Source organism: Chinchilla lanigera, unplaced genomic scaffold, assembly GCF_000276665.1.
Source record: "Chinchilla lanigera isolate Chin_1 unplaced genomic scaffold, ChiLan1.0 scaffold00044, whole genome shotgun sequence".
Classification (NCBI taxonomy): domain Eukaryota; kingdom Metazoa; phylum Chordata; class Mammalia; order Rodentia; family Chinchillidae; genus Chinchilla; species Chinchilla lanigera.
In genome coordinates this window covers 18,012,763-18,039,204 of record NW_004955445.1, presented here as the reverse complement: position 1 = coordinate 18,039,204, position 26,442 = coordinate 18,012,763, and the positions used below count along the sequence as shown (strand labels likewise).

General features: G+C 47.3%; 2 protein-coding genes across 2 annotated transcripts in view; both read left to right on the top strand.

The window, feature by feature from the left end:
• Positions 1–1,202: 1,202 nt before the first annotated feature.
• Positions 1,203–6,077, top strand: Slc32a1 (solute carrier family 32 (GABA vesicular transporter), member 1). Its single transcript, XM_005392531.2, has 2 exons — positions 1,203–1,914; positions 4,175–6,077. Exons 1-2 carry the CDS (start codon positions 1,522–1,524, stop codon positions 5,360–5,362), a joined length of 1,581 nt encoding a protein of 526 aa, XP_005392588.1. The 5' UTR covers positions 1,203–1,521; the 3' UTR covers positions 5,363–6,077.
• An 8,602-nt stretch (positions 6,078–14,679) lies between these two features.
• Actr5 (ARP5 actin-related protein 5 homolog (yeast)) overlaps positions 14,680–26,442 on the top strand; it is a 32,557-nt gene continuing 20,794 nt past the window's right edge. Inside the window, exons 1-5 of the mRNA XM_005392530.2 lie at positions 14,680–15,325; positions 16,417–16,646; positions 19,221–19,390; positions 24,087–24,304; positions 24,913–25,095. Of these exons, the coding sequence (XP_005392587.1) occupies positions 14,957–15,325; positions 16,417–16,646; positions 19,221–19,390; positions 24,087–24,304; positions 24,913–25,095 (1,170 nt within the window). The 5' untranslated portion in view covers positions 14,680–14,956. The remainder of the gene's footprint in view (positions 15,326–16,416; positions 16,647–19,220; positions 19,391–24,086; positions 24,305–24,912; positions 25,096–26,442) is intronic.

Sequence of the window (26,442 nt, the reverse complement as noted above, 5' to 3'; positions counted from 1 at the left end):
AATCCCATTTGAAACACATAGACACACAGTCTCACAAACCAGCCTCGAACGCACAGACACTAATGTGCACAAAGCCACACACACACACACACACACACACACACACACACACACGAACGGCACCCCCCTCCCCCGCCCACGAACTGTACCCAGTTACTGAATCTCACTCTCAGAGTTACAGAGATGCAGCCCACAGCAGTAACTGATTCCGTGCCTGTCTTTGTCTCTGGATCTCTGTCCTATTCATGCTCTAACACACACATCTCACTCAACAGAGACCGTTCAGGCCCTTCAGCCCGGGTGGCAGCGATGTGAGCAGCGGCGGAGCGCAAGGTGCACCTCCGAGCCCAGGTCCTGCGCATCCCGAACCTTTCTTTCCTCCGTGCTGGACACCCGCTGCTCCCCTCTGAGCGTAGGCATTTGCAGACACTCCAGGAGCCTACCGTCGGGTGTTCTCAGAGTCCTGCTTCCTTCCAGCTCCCACTCCCCAAGCGAAAAGCCAATCTTTCGCCTCCATTCAGCACACATCTGGAGAGCTGTTGGTGGCGAGCGATCTGCCGAACCGCTTCCATCGCGGCCTCCCAGGACAGGCAGAAACAGCCCAGGTGGTCCCAGGTGATCGGGCTCGGGGCTTGGCATCCTGGAGAACGATCTGTGTCCACCACTTCTGCCTCCAAGGAGGACTTGGGCCAGGTTTAAGTGCGAGTGAGAGGTGCCAGTGAAACAAACCGACGCCCAGACGGTCCGCTCCCGGCTCCGTCAAACACAGGCAATTCTGTCTTGCTGGCTTTCTGGCCTCCGGGATCAGTGCGTAGCCAGAGGATCTGGGGCCGCGCAGCTACCGGACTCTGGAGGGTTGGTCCGGGGGGCGGGAGACCGCGAGAATCAGCCCACCCCCAACCCCTCCCTCCCTGCGGTGGCGAAGTGGGAAGGGCCTGGGCCGGAGCTTAGCACCTCCTCCAGAAATGCAGCACTTGGAGCCCCCCCACCCGGCCCTCCGCGCTCCCTTTCGCGCGCTTCCTCTCGCCTCCTCCCCCAGGGCACCTTTCTCCTGCCCCCACCTCACTTGTGACTTCTTTCGGGCCACCTTTCTCCTCTCCTCGCCCCCTCCTCGCGCCCCCGGCCTCAGGGTGTTCCCCCTCTCCAACCTCCACCCCCGCACCGCCTGACTCGGAGGGGCGGGCGCGCATTGGGCTGCGCACGGGTGGGGGTGCCGCGCCAGCCTCGCGTAGCGGCTCTGACGCCGCCGCCGCCCTCCGCAGCCCAGCCCGCGCCCCGCGCAGCTCCGCAGTGCTCTAGCCACCGCCTCCGCCGCTCCGCTGGTCCCGCTGCTCGCCTGCCCGGTCTGGCCCTGAGCGAGCCTCGAACGCCACTCTAGCGGGTCATGAGCCAGAGCGCCCCGCGGCGCAGTGGGGACAGCGAGCGGAGGTAGCGGCCTCGCGGCCCCGGGCCTCGCTGTCTTGACGCGCGTCCGCCGCGTCCTCGGCCCCTTCTGTCCTTTCCTCGGGCCCTGCCGCCGCCATGGCCACCCTGCTCCGCAGCAAGCTGTCCAATGTGGCCACGTCCGTGTCCAACAAGTCCCAGGCCAAGGTGAGCGGTATGTTTGCCAGGATGGGTTTTCAGGCGGCGACGGACGAGGAGGCGGTGGGCTTCGCGCACTGCGACGACCTCGACTTTGAGCACCGTCAGGGCTTGCAGATGGACATCCTGAAAGCCGAGGGCGAGCCCGGCGGAGAGGAGGGCGCAGAACCGCCCGTCGAAGGGGACATCCATTACCAGCGCGGCGGCGGCGCTCCCCTGCCGCCCTCAGGCTCCAAAGACCAGGGCATGGGGGCCGGTGGTGAGTTCGGGGGCCACGACAAACCCAAGATCACAGCGTGGGAAGCGGGCTGGAATGTGACCAACGCCATTCAGGTGAGCGCGGGATTCCCAGATGCTCCATCCCCTACTCCTAGCCCAGCTGTGTGCCAGGCTCTGCCCCTACGCAGCGGCAATCTTCGCTTCGAGACCCTTTCAGGAAGGGTGAATCTATTTCCCGTTCCCGATCTCTCCTAGCCTTACTCGGGGATCTACGCCCCCAGGCGGTGTCTCCTGCCCAGAGTCGCGCCCCCTCCCAGCTCCCCAGCTGCAGGGCAGGGAGACCCTAGTCCTAGACCCTGCAAAAATCTAGAGAAACGCGCACGCGGGGCAGGGTGGGGGGAGGAGTAAGGAAGAGCGGGAGGGATGAAGGAGAAAGAAAATCCGGATTGGAGAGTGGTAACCACTTGAACTCCGGAATGGACTCACAGCTGCATTTTAGGCAGAAGAGAGGGGGAAACAGCTAAACTGGTAGTCTCCTCTGACACGCGCATAAAGCATGCACATGTACATAGGCGCACAGGCCCACAACCCCTCCCAACGTACGAACACGCACACGACACGCATCTATTTATAGCCTACAGAATTATCCCCAAGTACACCCGCGCACCCCCCCTACACACAGCAGCACGTACCCTTATACAGCAAATGCACACACTCGTTTGAACATAACATGTGCACACTCCGGCACACGCTCGTGCAGACAATACCCAGCCTGCTGTCCCAGATGCAGCCCTGCTAGAGACATACAGGCTTTTATACACAGGAACGCACACGGGGGTACCCACATTAGCACATACGGTCCGCGGGGCTCTGTGCTACGTAGTGCGCACAGACTTGCCCCTCTCGCCCGAAATCCCGGCTGCACCGCAGAGAGGCAGTCTGCGCCTCCGTGTGACCCTGGTGAACCCGGGTCCTGAGGCTTAGGACAGCCGTGGTCTCTAGGCCCTCCAAGTTTACTTCCCGCCCCCTCACCCTCCAATCCCCACCTAGCGGGGGTAGGACTCCGCCACAAGGGGTTTGGAGTCCTCACAACGATCCTGGGAGCCAGGAGAGGCTGGCAGGTCGCAGCTTCAGGGACAGAAGAGTCCGGGGCTCTAGGTACCCCCTGGCTTTTCCCCTTGGCCCCGCGGAGTCCCCGCAGCGCCCGGTCGTTGAAGCGCAGAAGTAGATTCCGGGCGTGCAGCGATTGCTCGGGGTGCTGAGCTCAGCCGGGACTCCTACTAGGTGGCCCGACCCGAGGCTCCTCCCTCTCCAGGGCCTGACGAAAAGGCATTAATAGGTATTAATAGGTTGGGGGAGCCGCACCCGCACCTGCCGAGCGGTCCCCCCTCCGCCGTCTTTCAAGGCCCTGTTCTACAGGCCGGGAGAGAGGCCAGGGCAGTAAGCTGGGTCGCACAGGCCTCCAGGACCCCGGATTTCGTTACCTTTTCTCCCCCCATGTGAATTCTACGCCACACTTCTGCAGCCTGGCCCGTAGCCCTACAGCTTCGGATCTAGACCCCAGCTTGATTTTGCTTTCCCGCGGTGCTCGGGCTTTCAGGGTAGGTAGGCTCCCCCTCCTACTGGCCACTTACTTCCGCTTAGTACCCTTCCTTAGGGCTTGCCCTGGCCTCAACGCAACTCCAGCCTTGTCCTAAGAGTATTTCCGACGCTGCTTTCTCCCCCCTACACCTCAACCCCCAAAGCACCCACACCGCCAAAGCACGACCACCTGTGCCTCCACTCTTGGCTTCACCTCACTTTCAGCCCCACTTCCAGACCCACTTCCAGCCCCACTTCCTCTCTACCCCATCTCCTTTTCCTCCCACTGAAGCCCTTAACTTTTCCTTTTTGGCCCTTGACACCAGCGCTTCCTCCTTAGTGTGCACCCCATTCCAGCCCTCCTTAAATCCAGTGCCCACTTAGGCCCAGCTGGTTTTTTAGTGCCCCTTCCCTATGAAGCTCCTTCCAGACCCTTCTCATGTCCACTTCCGGTTCCATCCTCAGGAACCAACCCCAAGTAACCCCACATCCCCCCACTCTCATCCCTCCTCCCTATCTCCCAGCCTTTACCCCAGGTTCCCTTCTCAGTTTCATCCTTAAACACCTCTCCTTCCTTCTTCGACTCCACATCCCGTCGGGCTCGCTATTAGGGCCCCTTTCACCCCCATTCCAGCCTACTCTTTATCTTTCCTCCCTGGTGCCTTAGGCTCGAGTCTCACCCTCCCCTTAGCGCCCCCTTGCGGTAGTTTTAAGCCACAGCCCCAGGGTCCTCTTCGGGGGCTGCGTCGACTGAGCCTTTCCCCCCCCATTTGGTTGCCTCTCCGTTCCACAGGGCATGTTCGTACTGGGCCTGCCCTACGCCATCCTACACGGTGGGTACCTGGGGTTGTTCCTCATCATCTTCGCCGCCGTCGTATGCTGCTACACCGGCAAGATCCTCATCGCGTGCCTGTACGAGGAGAACGAGGACGGCGAGGTGGTGCGCGTGCGGGACTCCTACGTGGCCATAGCCAATGCGTGCTGTGCACCGCGCTTCCCCACGCTGGGCGGCCGCGTGGTCAATGTGGCGCAGATCATCGAGCTGGTGATGACGTGCATCTTGTACGTGGTGGTGAGCGGCAACCTCATGTACAACAGCTTTCCCGGGCTGCCCGTGTCGCAGAAGTCCTGGTCCATTATCGCCACGGCTGTGCTGCTGCCCTGCGCCTTTCTAAAGAACCTCAAGGCTGTGTCAAAGTTCAGCCTACTGTGCACGCTGGCCCACTTCGTCATCAATATCTTGGTCATCGCTTACTGTCTATCTCGGGCGCGCGACTGGGCCTGGGAGAAGGTCAAGTTCTACATCGACGTCAAGAAGTTCCCCATCTCCATCGGCATCATCGTGTTCAGCTACACGTCGCAGATCTTCCTGCCCTCGCTGGAGGGGAACATGCAGCAGCCCAGCGAGTTCCACTGCATGATGAACTGGACGCACATCGCCGCCTGCGTGCTCAAGGGCCTCTTCGCGCTCGTCGCCTACCTCACCTGGGCGGATGAGACCAAGGAAGTCATTACGGATAACCTGCCCGGCTCCATCCGCGCGGTGGTCAACATCTTTCTGGTGGCCAAGGCGCTCTTGTCCTACCCGCTGCCCTTCTTCGCTGCTGTCGAGGTGCTGGAGAAGTCGCTCTTCCAGGAAGGGAGCCGCGCCTTCTTCCCCGCCTGCTACGGAGGCGACGGGCGCCTCAAGTCCTGGGGGCTCACGCTGCGCTGCGCGCTGGTCGTCTTCACGCTGCTCATGGCCATCTATGTGCCCCACTTCGCGCTGCTCATGGGCCTCACCGGCAGCCTCACCGGCGCCGGCCTCTGCTTCCTGCTGCCAAGCCTCTTCCACCTGCGCCTGCTCTGGCGCAAGCTGCTGTGGCACCAAGTCTTCTTCGACGTTGCCATCTTCGTCATCGGCGGCATCTGCAGTGTGTCCGGCTTCGTGCATTCCCTCGAGGGCCTCATCGAGGCCTACCGAACCAACGCGGAGGACTAGGGGGGAGAGCGAGCCCGACCGCTTCCTTGCCCTCCCCGCCAACCCACCCCCACCAGCCCCGCGCGCTGTGCCGCCGCGCTTGGGAAGCCAAGCTTCAACATCTCTGGTTCCTAGTTTCTGATTATTCGGGGACGGGGGTGGGAGGGAGGGGATAGGGATCCATGATCCATCGCGTCTGCGTTTCTGTTGTCCTTTCTTTTCCACAACACCCTGGTTTTGGGGGGAGGCGGGAGCATTTGTGGGCGGGGGTTTCTGTCCTTCCAGGAGGGGCCCCGACACTTTGGTTCCAGTCACCCAGGAAATGGGAAGGGAAGGAGAAGGGGCGCAGCTCACAGGCGCGGGAACTTGACCTTGGGGGGACATTTCACAGCCATCCAGTGCTCAGAATCTACAGCGTCTCGCCATTTCCAGCAAGAGCGCTTCCCATTCCCGAGGCATTGCAACCTTGCAGCCAGAAAGGCTGACCGGGAAATCCATTGTGGGCGGGCGATTTCCTTCGGCGAAGCCGGGGGAAGCCGCTGCGGGGCGGGTCTGCCTGCCTGTTTTCAGGAATCCAAATTCATCTTGTGCAATTTATCAGGTTGTGGAACTGTCCTACTGTGCGTGTGGTGTGCTCGTGGTGAATAAGATGAAATGTATATCAGAAAAAAAAATCTATCTCTAATTTAGAGTGCGGTACATAATTATATCCGCAAATAAAGAAGAAACAAAGGCGTGCGCGTTCTCGAATCAGTTCCGAGAGTTCACAGCAGCAGGGACCCGCGCGGCGGGCGGCAGGGGAACCTCTTGGAGGGGTGAAACAGGAGAGGGGAGAGGGTGGAGGAGCTGCAGCGCGGTTAAAGGACTCTAGGACAATTCCGGGGAGCTCGGAGGTTGGGTTCGTACCTAGAGGAAGCTCTGTAGGTATTGCCAGAAGGGAGCAGAAAACGGTGGCTGACCCCTCAGCCACCAGGACAGTTTGCTGGGAATCTCTCCCCTGCCATGTACATGTCAGAATTTGGTGGAAACTCTCAACCTCCAGTCCTTTAAAGGACAGAGGGGATAAAAGTGGGCTAGTTTGGACAAAAACCCTACAAACTTATTCAATAAATATTTATGAACAATCCAGTAGGGCTGGGGCTAGATTGGGGGCCAGAAAAAAACAAACTCTGGGCTTACATTTCTATGGGAGGGAGCCAGACAATAAACCAGAGGAGCAGAAATCCACCACATAGCTCCAGGCTGTGAAGAAAGCTATAAAGGAGCACGTGTGTGTTTCCCAGGCCCCCAGGGCCAGTTGCCAACCCAGCCCTCAGGCCTCTGGGGGCAGGAGTGCCTCTCTTCAAGTCAAACCACAAGGGGGATCCCAACCATTTAGGATCAACAGCCCTCAGCCATTTGAGCCCTAGTTTCCCCTTATCCTGTATGGCTTGTCTGAGGATGTTTGTTGGAATCACCCAAGGGATCCAGTACTTTCCTGCGTACGTGTGTGTGTGTGTGTGTGTGTGTGTGTGTGTATCCCACTCCAGGGTCAGCACCTGTACTGTGTGCAGGAGTGCCTGCCAGGGATTATTGGAAAGGGCCATGTCAGACTTCCCTGATGGGAGCTAGTGCAGGACAGTTGGGCTGTTCTGGAGTCCTCTCTCACTGCAAAAGAAGCTGCAGTGGAGGCAAAAACCTTTTTAAAGATTTGTCTCCAGAAGTGATTCTCTATGGGAAAGAACCTACAGAGTGCCTGAGTAAGGTGTGTTTGGGGGAGCTGTATTTTTGTCGTATGTGAACCTTGGCATGTGTGTGCCTGTGTGCATGTGCCTGTGACAGGAGTGACTTCACATACTCTGATTCTGCAGCTGCAGGATGGGAGTGGGAGAGGCACGGGGGTAGGCCCTTGTGCCCTCTGCAGCTGTGACTCTGATGGTTTAAACTGGCCGTGTCCTCTGCCATTATCTGCCTAATTCCCCTTTGTTGATATTTCTGCATATTCAGATTCCAGGACAAACCAAAGGGTTCTCAGTTTTGCATCCTGCATGTGTCCCAGACCTGGAGAGGAGGAATGTTTGTCCCTTGCCCCCTGTCCCTGTGCTTCTCAGAGGGATACTCTTGAGTCCCAGCTCAGTCTGTAGCCTCCACAGAAAGCCCAGACCACTATAGCAGTGGGAGAAATGGGAGAACCACATGACACCAGCTTCATTTGTCCTTTCTATCTTTGGCAGAACACATGAGACACCAGGCAGACTCTGGACAGTCTCTTGGGCTTGCTTGCGTCTGCTCTACTGAGTCTTAGCTCCTCGTCTTTGTGTTCATCTAGCAGGAGTAAAAACCCCAGAGGTAGCCCTGCACCCTAGTCAGTAGGACACCAATCCCTAGACTCAGGCTACTGGGAGAAACGGGGCACTAGCCCCCACCTCGAACAGTTGCTGAGTAGAAGAGGAAGAGAAGAAGTCCTAACTTATCCTCCGCTACAGTGAGCTCAACGACAGTTTCTAAGTGGTAAGGCTTGTGCCAGGGTTAAATAGAGGGGAGGAAGAATCTGTGTCAGCCTCTCGGGGTTCCCTTTGGTCCTTACAGTGCATCCTTGCTCAATTTGCTAACACACTCATAAAGTGTCCCTCTCTGCAGCAGAGGTATTGGTGCACTCGCCTGGCGCCACAGGACCCCTGCCCGGAACCACCAAGACCTTTTCTTGTCTACCAGAGGAACCCAGAAGTGTCAGCCACAGCATCCAGAGATGGCTCCATCTCGCCCCCAAGTGGTGAGAATGCAAGCTGCTGGCCTTCAGAGGTTTCTCACCTATGTAATTTGAGTAGACTTAATGGAGCACAGGCCAGAGTCCTAAATAGTTTTTGCTTCCCCCACACCCTACCTAATTCATTCTTGTTTATTTCTAGTGCTTGATTTCAGCACATCATCTCAGAAGTGGGCCTTTGGTCATTATTTGTGAAGACATAGAAGGCTGGTAGATTATGGAAGATGTCTGTTACATGACTTACCCTGTGCAGGGACTGATCAGTTCCCCATGCACAGCACTTGGAGAAAGGGAGGGAGGGAGAGACCATTCAGAATGTGAAGAGGATGCACTTCAGAGACAAAAGCCAGAGAGACACTTTGATCAAGCAGGGGGAGACCCCTGGAATCTCAGTCCTCACTGTCAGTGGGGGCATGGGGGAGATGAAGGCACTGGTGGTGGGGCTGGTTTGACATCGGGGAACCAGCCTTGGGTGCCTTTCCCACAGCTGTTTTATTTTTTTCCTTTTAAATATTATGCAAAATTTCTAACATACAGAAAAAAGTGAGCCGGGCGTGGTGGCACACGCCTGTAATCCCAGCACTTAGGAAGTTGAGGCAGGAAGATCATTGTGAGTTCAAGGCCAGGCTGGGCTGCAAAGTAAGCTCAAGGCCAGCCTGAACTGCATAGTGAGACCCTGTCTCAAAAAAAAAAAAAAAAAAAAGAATTTTACACTGAACATATACTTATATCCACCATCTAAACTCAAGATTTAATTTTTTTTTTTTTGTCTTGTTGAGACAGGGTCTCGCTATGCAATTCAGGTTGGCCTTAAATTTCACTATTGTAGGCCAGGCTGGCCTTAGACTCTCATCAGTCCTTTTGCCTCAGGTTCCTGAGTGCTGGGATTATAGGTGTATGCCACCACACTCAGCTATAGCACTAATCTTTTTCTTTTTTTTTTTTTTTTTTTTTTTGACTTTTTGAGACAGGGTCTTGCTATATAGTTCAGGCTGACCTTGAGCTCACTTTGTAGCTCAGGCTGGCCTCGAGCTCACAACAATCCTCCTGCCTCAGCCTCCCAAGTGCTGGAATTACGGGCGTGAGCCACCACGCCCAGCATATAGCAATTATCTTTAATCACAGGAATCTATAAGAGTGGACATATTCTGTCTCTCTTCTGTATCTCCACTATTTAACACAAAACTTTTATATAGAATGCATGTAATATATTGTGTTTAATTAATTAATTAATTAATGTATTTTAAAAAGGTTATTAACACATTAAGAATAGTGAAGTCAGAAGTCAGAGGAAAGTATGAGACCAACTGGGCCAAGTAGGTGACTGAAAAAAAAGAGCCCTGGGCAAGGACTTTGGGTAACAGCAGTATTTAAAGTTATACAAAGAAAGAGGAGAAAAAGAGGAGTCAAGGTGGATAAAATATAGCCTGAGAGGAGAAGAAAATGATGTCCAGGAACTGAGGATCATAAAAGACAAAAGTAGGAAGTGAGAAACTTGTTTTGTTTACTCCCAGCAAATGGCATCTTGACTTGGACCAGGCATGGAGATGTAGGCACCACTTGTCCTTAAATCTTGGAGTGGGAGAAACAGGTCAGGAAGCTTGTCAAAGAGTGAGACAAGGACTGGGAGACAATTCTAAAGGTGCCTTAAGGGTGAAGAGGGTGTATGAAGAGAGAGAGACCGCGAACACACCGGAGTGAAGCAGGCAAAGGAAAGGGGAGAGGCGACTCTGGAACAAACATGGGGACTGAAAGGGGGCCGGTTGCTTTGGGTCTCCTCTGCAACAGACTGGACTCTGGTGTCACATACGATATATCTGAATGAAATGGTCCCTGTGAAGACTGATCCCAGAAAACACAGTAGCACTGGGAGAAGAGAGACAGGGAAGGAAAAGGAAAAACGCCAATTCAGGGAATTTTATAGGCAGGTAGGCTCCTGTGTGTGATCACGCTTTACCCATCTGAGGCCTCATGGAGGTTTCAGACAAGGTACATCTGAGCAGCAAGGGAGCGAAGGCGTTTATCCTCTAACTGCCTCCTGTTGTCAGAGCTCTGACAACATGGATGTTAACTACCCACACTTCCAGCCCATGCCACCCCAGAATATTCGTGCAGTGAGGAAAAGCACCTAGAGCCCCAGGGACTTTGCAGTAAGAAGCCAAAGGGTTGCTATGCATGAGAGCTGTAGGCACTTAGGGAATTGTGTACAGGGCTCCAGTGACACCTCCTACAGAGGTCTTGGGATAGGTCTTGGAGACCCAAGTAAGGACAATGTCATTTGGCCCAAGCCTCAAGCTCAAGAGGATCCTCAACAGAATTGTTGCTCTTAATTGAACCCTGTTCTCCCCACATCGAGTAAATCGAGGGGTAGCAGGACATACATAAGAGGAAGGAACCTCAGAATCTCAAGGCTGTTTGGGCCTTTGGGAAACTCTTGGAGGGGCTGCTGATCACTCAGACTCTATCACTTGTTTCCCTCTTTGGGGCTTTGTCAGATCGAGCGACCCATCATTGTCTATTGTCCCATAGCCTGGAAGCATGGCCAGAATTAGTCTTGTGCAGAAGGTAGTGAGGAGCCTCCTGGCAGAGGAAGGATTCTAAGGGAAAAGACAGCAGGGAAGGCTTAGGGTAGGAAACTGTCCCTGTCTGCAAGAATATCTGAGACATCCTGGGACCTTGAAGTCGGTGTGGAACATTCTTGGAAAGATTCAGTGAGAGATGAGGAAGGATCCTTAGGGTTCAAAGAGAAGGGTAGTTTGCAAACACACATGTGGGATGTCCCTTGGATATTTCTAGGAAAACCAAAGGCCCTTTTGGCAGGAAAAGAAATGCCCATGGGAGCATCTGAGTACTCAAGCAGAAGCAAGAGTCAGAGAAATTTGAATGAAATGAAACCAGTCCAACCTGCAGGCAGACTCATAACTATAAAAGCAAGGGGTGATTTCATTGAAAGTGTTAGACATAGCAAAAAACCCAAGTAAGGAATAAACCACAATCTCAGCAGTGCTGTAGAATAGAGAACCTGGAAGGCACTTTGCTACTATTATCTAAAAATGCTAGGTCAAATATGACATCCTTTTAAATACAGAGCTAAGCTAAAAGAAAAAGTAGGAAAAGAACTACTTAGATGCAAACAGCTAAGAGAGAACCAGACATCAGAGTGATAATTACATGATCATTTGCTGAGATTGGCTTATTGTCATCGGTAATTTGGAAGTTTAGCTTTAATATCTATGAAAGTCCAGAGAGCAGTCCTGTGATCCCAGCACTCTGGGAAGCTAAATCAGAAGGAGCCCAAGTTTGAGGCCAACCTTGGCAACCTAGTGAGACCCTTTCTCAAAAATTTTAAAAAGGGGTGGGGACCTAGGTGTCTAGTTCAGTTTGAAGCTCTAGGTTCAATCCCCAGTAACACACACACATGCACACACACACATACACACGTGCGCACACACACACAGCGTGAGGTTTTGACATTAGGTCATGAAAAGTCAGAACCATGCCTCAGATAAAGTGAAGACTTCCTAGGGGCATTTCCTTTACTGAAAGAGTGGCTGAAAATCTTTCTATGGCACAAGAGTACAAGTGAGATGTTTGCTACTCTTTATCTCTTTCATAAAAGAGAAAGAACAGTTCCCAAGAGAATTAGTAATCACCTGCCTATTCCTCACCTGAGCTTAGAATTCAAATTTAACTGTCTTCCCAGTCTAGAAATGCCCAGCCAGGAAACTGTTATAAAATGTAAGTTTACAGCTGACGTACTTCTGGGGCATCTGAAAGACGCATTTGTACTCGTTCTTCCAGGGCTCATGTTTTCAAACTAACCTGTCAGGGGTTCTCACAGAAGTTAGTCATAAAAAGCTAAAAACTATAAGATGACCTTATCACTGATATAGTGAGTTAACAGACACACAAAAAATGCAGTACTAGCCTCTTAAGCATTTCAGATGATGGAATAATTTGATAAATACTATGAAAAATAGCTTTAAAATTATTCAAGGCATATCAATTGAAACAAGAAAAGAACAATACACACACACACAACCCAGCCAGATTTGAAAAATCTTTGAAAAAGAGATTCGACAGTTAAAAATACAATAATTGATATCTTAAAATCACTGAAGAAATCGTTAGAAGCTATATCTGAATGAATATCTCAGCATGAGTAGAGAGATACAAATATATAGAAACTATGAAAGAGTTGAAATTCACTAAGTGAAATTCAAGATGGAATAAGAAGGCATAATGTATCTAATAGGATTTCTAGATAAAGAGAAGGAAGAGAAGAAAGATAAAATGCAAAGCACCAACCTGAAGAATGTAACAGTTCAGAGCAAGAAAAAGAAGAGAAATAACCTAATATTCGAATACATTATGCAAAAGCTACAAAACCAAAAACAGACCAAAAGAGTTAAAGGCAACTATTTTACAAACAAAGAGAGGGAGAGAAAGGAAAGAAAAATATACTTAGGGAAGTCATCTAGGATGTCTAAACCTCAAATAATAGTTCCAAGGGACAGAAAAGAGAAAACAGGGAGAGGGTCATCATAATTCAGGTGACCTCCTAGAACGGAAGCTCTTGCGTTCTGTATTGAGAAGGGACAGCTGACTGCTTAGCCTGGTGGACAAAAATAGATCCCCACCAACATATATGGATTTTCTGAATCTTGGAAGCAAAGATAATATCTAACAGTTTCCAAATGGAAGGAATATGTTCACATAGGAAAAAAAAAATCAAAGGTCAACTTTTCTTTTTTTTTCCGGTACTGGGAATCGAACTCACAATCTCGCCCTTGCCAGGCAGGCGCTGTGCCGCTGAGTTAAATCCGCAGCCCCTCAAAGGTCAATTTCAAACTTCTTACCAACATTAAAAACTAGGGGTTAGGATGGGGTGGGATGGGATGGGATGGGATGTGTTTTTAATTCTAAAGAAAAAATGATATCCAATCTAGAATTCAGCCAGACTCTCCAACAATCACTGAGATAGAACAAAGGTGTTTAAAAGACATTCAAGGTTTCAAAAGTGTACTCCAGCACCGTCATTTACAATCTAGAATCTACTGTGATCTATTCTAAAACAAGTGAAAAAGCCAAGGAAAAGCACACAGGAGGTAGGAGACGGGACACAACACAAATGAGGTCAGAAACTCCTGTGGTGATGGGAAGCGAGCACCCAGGATGACAGCTGTGCTGCAGAAATAAAGGGGCAGCTGGCCAAGCCGGGGCAGATCCGGCCCACAGTCTTCTTCAGGAAATGGAAACTGACACCATATTTTATGTAAGTGAAATGGTAGGGATATTTAAATAACAGGTGGACAGTTAGGGGCTCCCTTAGTAAAATTCGTAGTCATGCGTTGCTTAATGATGGGGATATGCGCATTGCGAGGTGATTTTGTCCTGCAAACATTAGGAAGTGTTTTTGGACAAATTCAGATGGCTATGGCATGTCCCTGGGCGATAGAATGTTATGGGCCCACTGGCATATATGCAATTCATTGTTAACCGAATTATCATTATTTGATGCATGGCTATATCTGAAATAAACAAAAAGGAGACTCCTTATAAAATAAAAAGTTGTACAGGGACATTTAATCCGCTCTTGAAAAAGATTTAGGGACTCATCTCTTGCTCAGAATGTACAAAGCCATCTTTCATAATTAACTTTTTTTTTTTTCTGGGACAGAGGATTGAACTCAGGACCTCCTGCACACTGCAACAGCTCTACCAATCCCAACCGTTTTTAGTTTTATTTTTGAGACAGGGTCTCATGAAGTTGCCCAGGCTTACCCAGAACTTGTTATTCTCCTGCCTTAGTCTTCTGAGCAGCTGAGATTACAGGCTTGCACTACCACACCTGGCTAATTAGCTTTATTTCTTAAATTTAAGTCTTCCAAAGTTGGTAGGGTAGCTTCAAGGTAGCAGCTCTGATTCTTATTATCCATTCAGCTAGCGAAAAAAGGAAAATGTGACAAAGGCGGGTGTGACGGTTTACACCTGTAATCCCAGCTATTCGTGAGGCTGAGGTTCAGGCAGGATGATCCCACGTTTGAAGTCCGCCCACAATTTAGCGAGACCCTATCTCAATATACAAAGACAAAAAAAGAGCTGGGATACAGTTTAGCGTTCCCTGGGTTCAATCCCCAATGGTGGAGGCGGAGGGCGACTTAGGAAAGCATGCTTAACGCTTTAGGGAGTTAAAACCTGGAGTGGGTCTCATTTCCTCCTCTCACTCCCATTCGTCAGAACTTGGTGACATGATTACATCTAACGAGATGACCATGTGGGGAGTTATGCTATTAAAAGGGAGACTATACATATTAAGGGTCAACTAGGCGCGGGGTAGGGGGTATAACTCAGCAGCGCTGCGCCTGCTAAGCGCGAGGTCCTGAGTTAGATTCCCATACCAAACAATCAACTAGCAGTGATTCATTTCAGTATTGGAGGTCTTAATGAGAGAACAGTCTGGCGCCGCCCAGGGGAGGACTAGGCGAGGCCAGTGAGGAGGCGGTGCCGCACCAAGTTTGGCTCCCGGTCTGGAGGCCAGGGAAGGGCGGGACCTAGCGGCGTCCCGCCCCGGAGGCGGGGCTTCCTGGCTGCCGACCCTGCTGGAGTGAAGGGGCGTTATTTATGGGTAGTTGGGGGCGAGGTTAAACGACGGCCGGATTTGCAGCCAGAATGGGCATGGGCTAGCGGTTCCTGCAGCGGCCTAGACTACCACAGCGAGTCGGGCGGAGAGGTTGGCAGAATTTCGGGAAAAGGGGAAGCTTCGAAGCACTTTAGAGCCCCAAGCCGCATCGCGTCACGTCGAGGGCGGGACTTTTGTGACGTCACAGCGCACGCCGCGTCGAGGGGCGGGGCCGGCGCTATCCAAGATGGCGGCGAACGTGTTCCCGTTCCGCGACGCCCGTGCCGCTCCGGACCCAGTACTAGAGGCGGGACCGGTGGCACACGGGCCGGTGCCACTGGTCCTGGACAATGGGTCGTTCCAAGTTCGCGCTGGCTGGGCGTGCCCCGGGGCAGACCCGGGCCATGAGCCGCGTCTGCAGTTCCGCGCCGTGTGCGCCCGTGGCCGGGGCGGGGCTCGGGGCGCGACGGGTCCGCAGGTGGGCAACGCGCTGGGCAGCTTGGAGCCGCTGCGCTGGATGCTGCGCTCGCCCTTCGACCGCAACGTGCCGGTCAACCTGGAGCTGCAGGAGCTGTTGCTCGACTACAGTTTCCAGCACCTGGGTGTCTCCTCACAGGTGAAGGCGGGGTGGGCTGCGGGGAGGGGCGGGATGAAGTCTTGTCTGTATTCAGTCTCTCTCTGAGAGATGTCACTGCAGCTCCCATTGTCATTTAGTCAGTCGATCACATATTAGCCTCTGGCGTGTGTACGCCCAATATGAGCAGTGACCGAACAGTGCTTTTCTCTTGGAGCATAGGGCACGTATGGTCTTTAATTGATTCATTTGTTAACAAGTATGTATTGAACAGCTACGCTGTTGGGCACATTTTTAGGCATTTGGAATACATCTGTGAACACTGTACTTTTGGAGTTAGTGTGGAAAGGTGCTCTAGTACGAAAAGACATGATCTGTGCCAGGATACGAGAGGAGGCAGTTACATTTCTGCAGTATGGTGGTCTGGTAGGACTGGTGGAGAAAGTGATGTGTGAGGGGACAAAAGACCTAGTTGAGGGAAGAAGCCCTTTGCGTATCTGAAGGGAAAGTGTTTCAGCTAGAGGGAAAGGACAGTGAAAAGGCAGAGTCGGGGGCGTGGCGGCGTCCTAGTTGCAGTGCAGCGAGAGTGAAGGGGAAAGTACCTGGAATAGGTACTGCCTGGAAGAGGATGTTAGAGGTACAGTGAACGGACAAACAGCACGCCTTGTAGGCGTTTCCTCTGAGTGAAATGGGGAGCAATGATAAGGCATAGACCAGAGGAGAGATATGATTTATATCTCAGGAAAATCATCCTGCTGTGTGGAGAATAGACTGTCAAGGAAACAGGGACCAGTTAGGCTGTTGCAGTAATCCTGGTGAGGGGTGATAGTGACTTAGGTAAAAAGCAGCAAGGGAGTTGGTAAGTACCATTTAGACTCTGGAGATTTTTAAAGGATAGGACCAACATGCATTCTTCAAACTTTGGATAACTTTTGGCTTAATAACCTTAAATTTGACCCTACTTTCATATTTTTAAAACAATCTCCAGTAGAGATTGCTGTGCTTGCTTCTTATAAGGTTTTTGATTAGAGATCAAAAACAGATTGCCCTATAACAAAGATTTGAGATTCTTTTATGTTTTAAAAAGAGTATTCTGTTATCACTCATCTATTTGCCGTTTTCTTTCAAAGTAGGGCTGTGTTGATCATCCCATAGTTTTGACAGAAGCCGTGTGTAATCCACTGTATTCACGTCAAATGATGTCTGAGCTCCTTTTTGAGTGTTACGGAATCCCAAAGGTTGTTTATGGAATAGACAGCCTCTTTAGCTTCTACCACAATAAGCCGAAGAACTCGATTTCCAGTGGACTCATCATTTCATCTGGATACCAGTGTACCCATATTTTGCCCATCTTAGAAGGAAGGTGAGTTGTACTTGTGGCATTTGAGTGCTATTTTGAGACACATTAAAGAAACATTTATTTAGTGCCTATTGTAAAGGTGGAATGGAAAGAGCAAGTATTAGACTAAAAATGGAGCTGGGTTTAGCTCTGATCGACTGTAAGTACATCACTTTGCTTGACCTTGGTAACATTCTGAAGAGAGTTGACATAGGTGGTCTCTTATGTCTAAATCCATAGTTATAGGATTTTGTAATTCTGATTTATGGGGAGATAGCTAACACAGTACCTGCAGATAGTAGGCACTGAATAAAAATGTTTTGAATAGGGCTAAGAATGTAGCTCAGTGATCGATCACTTGCTTAGTGTGCGTGAGGCCCAGAGTGTGATCCCTAGCACTGGGGGAAAATGTTTTGAATAAATTACTTCAATAAATTTAATTTAGACTATCTTCTGGGGTCACTTATTTATTGAAATGTAAATCCCTTTAATCACCAATGTTGATACTATTCTGTTCAGTTTACAGTGCCTTACATATATAATAAGCACTTACTAAAATTTTGAGTTGACTAAAAGGCAAAGATAAGATGTAAGTCTTCCTGCCTTATAGTTTGACTGACTTTCATTGTTTGATAAAAGACTCAGTAAAGCCAGGTGCACGCCTGTAATCCTGGCATTCTGGGAGGCTAAGGGAGAAGAATTTTGAGTTCAGTCCAGCCTGGGCAACTTCATGAGTTCGTGGGACTCTGCCCCAAAATTTTTAAAAAATTTAAAAAGGCTGGGAATGTAACTCAGTGCAGAGATCCTGGACTCAATCTCCAGTACTACAAAAAAGGAAAGGAAAAAATAAGAAAGAGACCAACTAGGTCAGCTTATGCCCTCCCAAGTTTTGTTATACTGCATAAAAAGCTGGCTTTGGAGTTTAAAGCCTGCATTTGTAGCCCTGCTAAGGATGAGGTCCTTGTTTTACTTTTTCTTGTTGCTGAGACAAAATAGCCAACACTTAGAAGTTAAGGGAGGAAAGGTGTATTTGTTTGCTTGTTGTTTTGAGATGGGTCTTGCCATGGAGTTCAAGGGTGGCCTTGAACTCACTTTGTAACCCAGGCTGGCCTTAACTCACAGCAATCCTCCTGCCTCAGCCTCCTGAGTGCACCACTATACCCGGGTAGGAAAAGTTTATTTAGCTCAGTTTATAGAGGTTTCATTTCATAGTTGGCTGGCTCATAGGGCAGGGTAGCATGGTAGAGGGGCATCACAGAGGATAAACTGTTCATGACAAATCAGAGTAGACAGCAAGCAGCAAACAAGTGACCAGCAACAATAACCATACCATCCCTCTGTCTCTGTCTTATATTTTATCTCCAGCACCCACACCCTTGATACCAGCATCACGTCTTTGATCCCAACATCATACTCCCTAGATCCAGCCACCTCCAAAAGCCCACCTGTGACCACTTGAGGCTTTAGGGGGACATCTAGATACAAGCATAACAGTCCTTAACCTTTTTCCTTAGTGTCCTAACGTGAATTTGGGGAGAACCTGCTTTCTGTGGTTACCCTGAAGATGAAATGAGGTACTATAGATGATGGCGGTTTAAGTCAAAATGAATGCCATTGAATTCATTGAAACTAATAATGGGACTTTGTCTTGAATGTTCCATGAAAATCTGTGAAGACAAAAGTAATTCTTAGGCATTACCAAACATTCCTAAAGTATGGAGGTCTATATTTGAGGTCTATATTACATTATCTGAAAGCAGATAATGTAAAAATTAAGTGTTATGTTTGTTATTTTGAGAGAAAATTATTTTACCTGAAGACCAAAGAATGATCAAATTGGAGCATATCTTATTCTGTGCTGGTATCTCCTGGTAAGGTGCGACATAGCAACATTTTATTATGCAGCAGTTACCTAGAGCTCTGCTACACTTCCTCACATTAAGAAATAAAATTATTCAGGTTCTCTTCTCCTTTGCTTCATAGGGAAGGGATCTGCCTCTTAAGAGGTTACAGTAAACCAATATAATATATGTGCCGTTAACTTACTTTGATTCCGTCAGTAGAAGTGGTTTGTGTAGGCGAGGAGTTCTCAAACTCTTGCCTGTCTCAGAGTCACTTGGGAAACTTGGTAAAATGAAGGTTCACAGGCCCACCCCAAAACATATGGGCCATGGGAATTGGCTTTGACATTTCCCCCAGCTTATTCTGCAATGCTTGGTCCCAGTACCACAGTTTGAGAAATATGTAGTGAGTCATATGAAGTGGGTGGTAGCAGTTTGTAAACTATAAAGCAGCCTGCTTCTTGAAGTCAGAATAGATGCATGGAGTTTTTTGAGACCTATAGTGGAAATTGGAGTGTGTATTCTTTTATTGAGCCTCATTGCCTTCTGAGACTGGCCTGAACTCAGACGGCTTTGTGTCTAAGTATGGATTGAGAATTCCCACGTTAGGTGAGAGACTGTGCCAAGGGAACTTGAGTGTGTTGTACCTGTTGATTTCTTTGTCTGCATTACATTTTCCTATTTCTATCAAGATGTTTCATATTTTATCTTCCATGTTGCCAAAAATTTCCATGTGTTTTCTGCTGCTTGGTTGTAGGCTAGATGCCAAAAACTGCAAGCGTATCAATCTCGGAGGAAGCCAGGCAGCGGGCTACCTCCAGCGACTCCTCCAGCTGAAGTATCCTGGCCACCTGGCAGCCATCACACTCAGCCGCATGGAGGAGATCCTGCACGAGCACACCTACATCGCTGAGGACTACGGGGAAGGTGATTGAGGGGTGCCTGCCTGCAGCTTTTAGATGGTGTCAACCTTTGGAGTGTTCCTTAAACTATTACCTGTGTGACTCTTGCTTGCTCACTTTTTTGTACTCCTTAGTTTTGTAGTACCCCCTTTCCCCTTTTAATATTCATTCACTTTCTTAAACTATAGGAACTTACATAAATAGGTTCCCTTCACAGATGATATCTTTTATAACTTCCCTTCAGTACAGGCCTTGGAGTTGTACAACTTTCAGCTTTCTCCAGAAGTTAAACATTTTTAAGAGGGAATAGAACTTGGTAGTTTAAAAGCAATTTAAATTTGAAAACAATTTAAGTTGTTTCATTACATTGTTAGAATAGAACCCGTGTTCCAGAAGCATATCTTTCTCTTTTTGACTCATCTTCAATTTTGATTTTTACATTAGTAATACTTTGTTTGGGGAGGGTGGTGTGAAGGTTATTGAAGAGCGAACCCAGGCCTTTGTACTAAGATACATCCCTGGGCCTTTTTTTTTAAGTTTTTACTGTGTGACGGGGTTTCACTAAATCTCTTAAATTACACAAGCTGGACTTGAACTTGAAATCCTGCTGCCTCAGTCTCTTAAGGGTTCTAGGGTTGATTGTAGGTGAGTGCCACCATGCATAGCTACATTGGCAATACTTCTAACTGCTGTTGTCTTAATCCCACAAATGTGAAAAACATAATGTGTTCCTCTTAAATTTAAATAATTCAGGTAAAACCAAAGGACTATGAGTAGTACCATTGTAAATAAACTGTCTCATGGGGTATAGATGGGTTTTCTTGTTGGCAATGAAGTTGGTGATTTCTCTTGAGCTCGAGAAGGCCAAAAGTGGTATCTTTTTTTTTGGCGGGAGTGGGGAGTACCAGGAATCAAACTCAGTAGCTTGCACTTGCCAGGCACGTGCTGTGCCACTGAGCTATCTCCCTGACTGAGCCATCTCCTGGCCCAAAAGTGATGTCTTTAAAAAAAATAATAATAATTGTAAAATAAACCAAAATGCTTGTAACATAAAATTTACTATCTACCATCCTAAGCATCTTTGTATACAGTGGAGTAGGGGTTAAGAGCTGTGTCTTAGAAGGCATTTGCTAAGCACCTGTTATTCCTGAAGTAAAAGAAATTACAGAGAAAGGTGTGGAAACAAACAGTTTGTGGGGCTGGAGGTGTAGCTGAGTGCTGTATGCTGTGGGAGACCCTGGGTTCAACCCTAGCACTATAAATAAAATAAAACAAAACAAAACTAAATTAAAAAGTAAATAAAATAAAAAAGTAAAACTTTCAGGTCAGAGACTTAGGTGCTTGCCAGATAACACAGTGGAAGCCCTCGGAGCTCCCTGCTCCTGCTTCTCTGTTCTTCGGGTGCTCTGACATTGGCTTGTTTTGTGGGGTGTAGTTCTCTGTGTAGATCCATGTAACTGCTGTCCTAGTCAAGATACAGAACAGCTCCATCATTCCAAAAAATCCCTTCATGCTTTCTCTGTGTAGTCATATCCTACCCTACCCCAAGCCCAGGCAGCTACTCACTTGCTGTCACTATGGTTTCCTCTTTTCCAAAATGTCATATAAATGGAGTCAAATAGAATGTAACCTTTGAAACTTTTTAACCTTACCATTATGACTTGGAGAGTCAACCAAATCATTGGACATTTGAATAGATTGTTTCTTTTATTGTAAAACTGTGTTCTGTGGTATGAGAGTACCATAACTTGTTTATTCATCCACCGTGTAGGATCATTTGGTTTGTTTCCAGTTTTTGGTGGTTATGAATAAAGCTATTGTAAATATTTAGGTAGAAATTTTTGTGTGAATCTGAGTTTTCATTTCTCTACCATAAGTGAATTGCTGTGTCATATAGAATCATATGTTTTAACAGTAAGATTAAAGACTTAAATTGTTTCTACTCTAGGCTGTTCATATGGGGGATTATATTGATTTTTTTTTTTTTTTTTTGTCTTTTTGAGACAGGGTCTCACTATGTAGTTCAGGCTGGCCTTGAACTCACTTAGCCCAGGCTGACCTTGAACTCGCAGTGATTCTCCTGCCTCAGCCTGCCAAGTGCTGGGATCACAGACATGTGCCACCATGCCCAGCTATGATTGCTTTTTAAATACGTAGCCAGCCTTAATTGTTTTGGATCAGCCAACTTGTTCATGTGTATTACTTTTTATATATTGCTAGCTTTAATTTGGTACTATTTTGTGGATTGTTTTGTGTCTGTATTCATGAGGGACACAGCGTGTGGTTTTCTGGTACTATCTTTTAGCATCTGGGTGATACTGGTCTCATTAAGTGAGTTGAGAAGTGCTCTCTTACTTTCTGAAAAGATTGTGTAAATAATTGAAGATAATTTTTCTTTCCTTTAAATGTTTGATAGACTTTTTCAGTGGTACCATTTGAGCCTAACCTAGGAATTCCTTTTTCTGAAGGTTTCTAATTATGAATTTAATTTCTTGAATAGACACAGACTATTGAGGTGACCTCACTGATGAGGTTATTATTCTACTTGCATTGTTTTTGGTTTCTAAAATAGAAGCTTAGATTATTGTATCATTCTTTAGAACAGTTTAATTCTGTGGATATTTCTATCAATACCACTTTATTGCATCTCACAAATTTTGTTATATTTTTATTGAAATTAAAATATTTTTCTAATTTCCTTCAAGACTACTTAAGCAATTAATTATTTAAAAAAGTGCTGCTTTGTATACAAATGCTTGGGGATTTTCCTGTTAATTGTCTATGATTTCTAGTTTAATTCCATTATAGTAAAAAAACTGTCTTTGTCTGATACACATTTTTTGTTTTATGACCCAGGGTATAGTCAGCTTTGGCAAAAGTTTCTTATATACTTGAAAAAATGTGTGTTGTGCTCCTGCTGGGTATCATGTTCTGTGGTGTCACTTAGACCCTTGGTGTTGATAGTAGTGTTCACCTCCTCTGTATCCCTGTGCATTCCCCTTCTACTGGCTCTTCTGGTACTGAGGTATGTTGAATTGTTAAGTGGAATTGTAGATGTCCCTGTTTTTCCTTACAGTTCAGTGAGTTTGTGTTTCGGGGGCATTTTGTTTTTATTCTTACATTAGCGATTGAATCTAGTGCCTTGCACATACTAGGCAAGTCCTCTGCCCCGACGCACATCCTAGCCCAGTTCTGCTTTCAGGTATCTGACTCTTGTTTGGCATGTGGTTAGCATTCTAAAGTCTTGTTGCCATGTTGACCTTTTATCATTGTGTGATGTCTCTCTTTATCCCTGGCAGTTTGCTTTACTTTGAAGCTTCTTTAAGCATTAATACAGTCATTCTAGCTTTCTTTTTTTTTTTTTTTTATTTTATTTTAAGGATAAAAGGAGGGAAACATTAACAGACATACAACATTTTACAACATATCACAAGCACAATACAGACAATACAGAGTTACAAACAAAGTGGTAGGGAATTAACAATGGTGGTTGTATTACATATTGATATCTTCAAAGTGGCTTCTCATGACTAGCTTTCTTTTGATTAGGGTTTGCATGATACAAGTTTATATCCTTTTACTTTTTATTTACCAGTATCACAGTATTCAAAGTGAGTTTCTTAGTAATTGAGTCATTTTTAAAAAGTCCATGATGTCATTCTTACCTTGTAGATTATAGACCATTTAGAATTAACTTACTCATGTTTGGATTTAGACCCATTTTATTATTTCTTAGTTGTTGTTCCCTCAGTTTATTGTTCCTTTGTTTCTCCTACTTTTTAGGTTATTTTGGCTTTATTTTTTGTTACTCCATTCTTATTTTTATGTTTGGTCAGGCATATAGTTCAGTGACACAGCTCCTGCCTGGCAAGTGTGAGGTCCTGAGTTTGATTTCCATTACCAAAGGAAAAAAAATTATGTTTATCTATGTTTTTACTGTTTTTTTTAAAAAGTACTTTGGAGATTACAGTAAATAGAACTTTTCATTTACCTAGAATCAATATTTACTACTTCCAGAAAAATGTAGGAATATTAGCACTAAGGTCCTTCCTCCTTCCCTGTATATGTTGGAGTTGTGTATTTGTGTACATTGGGAGCCATCAGTGATAAGTTTTTTAAAATTTATTTTATTTATTTTTGTTGTACTGGAAATTGAACACAGGGTCTTTGCACTAAACTACATCCCTAGTCCTTTTTAAGGGGCTAAATCACTGTATTGCCCTGGCTGGGCTTCAATATGTGGTCTTCTTGCCTGAGTTTCCCAGAGTGCAGTGATAGAAATTTTAGTTCCAGTCATCAAACGTATTTTAAAGAACTCATGATGAGATTATTCTGTTGTGTTTTATCAGATTTTCATAATTTTTATTGTTTTCCCTTCATTCTTGTTCCAGACTTCTTTCTAGTAGGACTGCCATTTGAAGAATTTCGTTTAGCAATTTAATACGTGTGCTGCTGAAGTGAGCATGAGCAATTTGTTTAGAACAAGTCTATTTTTTGGCATGATGTATAGGTTTTATGGCTGCATTAGTTGACTGAATGGATTCAGAATTGGCAGGGGTGTGTTTTCTCCATCTTACCTGTATCTAGAATTATGGGATTTTTTTTTCTTCCTAGTGCTGGGCATCAAACCCAGGGCCTCCTGTTGCTAGGCTAGTATTGGCTTTTTGATTTTTGTGTTGATAGTGTTTCCATTTCGTAACTTGCAAAATTATTCTTTGAAGAATTGCATAAGTGGCGGTGCCCAGATTATTACGAGAACAACGTCCACAAGATGCAGCTCCCGTTTTCCAGCAAGCTCCTGGGCAGCACTCTGACATCTGAGGAAAAGCAGGAGAGGCGGCTGCAGCAGCTGCGGCGGCTGCAGGAACTCAATGCCAGGCGGCGGGAGGAGAAGCTGCAGCTGGATCAGGAGCGGCTGGAGCGGCTGCTCTACGTGCAGGTGATGGCAGGTGCTGGGGTGGGTCCCTGGCCTGCTCAGCAAAGTGGTTCTAAGGAAATTTTCTTCCTGTACATTTTTTTCTCAGCCATAAAATGGGCCTTGAAAGTCACCTTTGGGGTTAAAAAGGAGTCGAAGGGAATGGTTGGAATTGTGATCATTAGTATAGAGTATAGCATAGCAGCAAGTGTTTCTGAAAGAGCTGTGGACTCCAGCTCTACTGATTTGTGTTTGCCATGTAATTACCTTCCTTTTTTTTTGGCTTTCTGATTTAAGTGTAGCATGCATGATGCAAAACACAGATCTTAAGTATGATCTCTATGAATTTTCGTACCCCTGTCTGCTGTCAGAGAAACAGCATCACCAGGCTCCCTTATGTCTTTTCTCAGTCAATAATTACTCCCCACAAAGGTGACAGCGTTTCAGACATCTGTCATCATAGATTAGTTTTGCATTGCTAGTCCACAGACAGCTGGGGAGGAGGGCAGTCATACGAACCGGAGACCTGATTCTGCGGTGGGGAGGCAAGGGGAGCCCTGGCAGCCCCTTCTGCTGCAGTTCTCTTTGCTCCTTGCTTGCGTTCGCACATTTTATGACTGCTCTGGTTGCAGGAGCTCCTGGAGGATGGCCAGATGGATCAGTTTCACAAAGCTCTGATAGAGCTGAACATGGACTCCCCAGAAGAGCTGCAGTCCTACATACAAAAGCTCAGTTTGGCAGTGGAGCAGGCGAAGCAGAAAACCCTTCAGGCAGAAGTCAACCTTGAGGTGGACGTGGTGGACAGCAAGCCAGAGGTGACTGAGGGCCTTGGTAGGGAGACTACCCTTCTGAGGGGGAAGAGCGTCTCCAGAAGGCTGGCATTGAAGGGGTTGTGACCAAGCCTGGAAGGAAGAGAGAACAATATAGTGAGGGAGGTCCCTGGGAACCATGGGTATTAGGAACCATGGCAGTGACCTTGTGTGAACTGAAGTTCTGACTAGAGAGATCTCACCCCTGGGTGTGTGTATGTGTGTATGTGTATGTGTGTGTGTGTGATGTGACAAGGCTGAACATTTTACACCCCATGTGTGCTGTCTTGAACCTGAACCTGCTCCCCTGATTGTCATTTGATAGTCTTGGTCTGCCTTTAACTCATGTTTTTAAAATACTATGATTGGTCATTTACTTACTTGCTTTCCATCTTGATGTTTTCTAAAGACAGAGCACATGCTGCACACATAGTTTATGAATTATGTACAGCTACTAGTAGATGTGCTCAGTATAATGTTTGTAGATCAACCTAAGATCAGCTTTTTGTAGATACTGAAGACTAACTTTGAATAAGCACTTTGATTTTTTTCTTTTTCTCCTTTCTGCTGTCTGGCAGTGGACTGTTAACTGTTGATGTGGCCAAAAGTGCAAGTTGTAGACCTGAGCTCAGGCCCTGGGTAATTTAGATCCTGACACCTTGGGGCCTATCTGGTGAAGTGTGGCCTGTAGCTTGCTCATTGCAGAAGTCACTGGCAGGATCTCTTGACTTTAGATCTGGAACTGAATTGGTTATCTGAGAGTTTTAAAACAAAGGATCTTAATCATTGCTCTGTGACATGTTTGAGGCAGAATTAACCAAATTAGCTCTTTTTTCGTTTTTAAATCAACTTTCTTTAAACTCTTGATTGTGTTTTTGTTTGTTTGGTTGGTTGATTAATTGATTGTTTTTTACTTTTTATTTATTTATTTTTTGTCTTTTTGAGACAGGGTCTCGCTGTGCAGTTCAGGCTGGCCTTGAGCTCACTTTGTAGCCCAGGCTGGTCTTGAACTTGCAACGATCCTCCTGCCTCAGTCTCCCAAGTGAATTGATTGTTTTTTAAAGACAGGATCTTGCTATGTAGTGCAGGCTGGCCTTGAACTCATTATGTAGCCCCTGCTGGCCTTGAACTCTCGCAGTTCTCCTGTCTCAGCCTCCTTGGCCCTGAGTGCTGGGATTTACCTGTGTTTTTAGAAAGAAATAGTAGTGTTAAAAAATCCAAGTCAGTGTCTTTTAATACTGTGTGTAATGTGGTCCTTATCAATGACATCACCATTGTCTTTGGCTTAACATTGTTAGGGTTGAGATACTCGCCGCGTGAAGGAAGACTCCAAGAGACGTTCTCTCATGCAAA

What these genes read in the sequence shown, in the direction of transcription:
- Slc32a1 (XM_005392531.2), top strand. Translation starts at nt 1,522, where the DNA reads ATGGCCACCCTGCTCCGCAGCAAGCTGTCCAATGTGGCCACGTCCGTG. An exon ending in ATGTGACCAACGCCATTCAG is followed by an intron (nt 1,915 to 4,174) that starts GTGAGCGCGGGA and finishes TCCGTTCCACAG; the next exon opens with GGCATGTTCGTACTGGGCCT.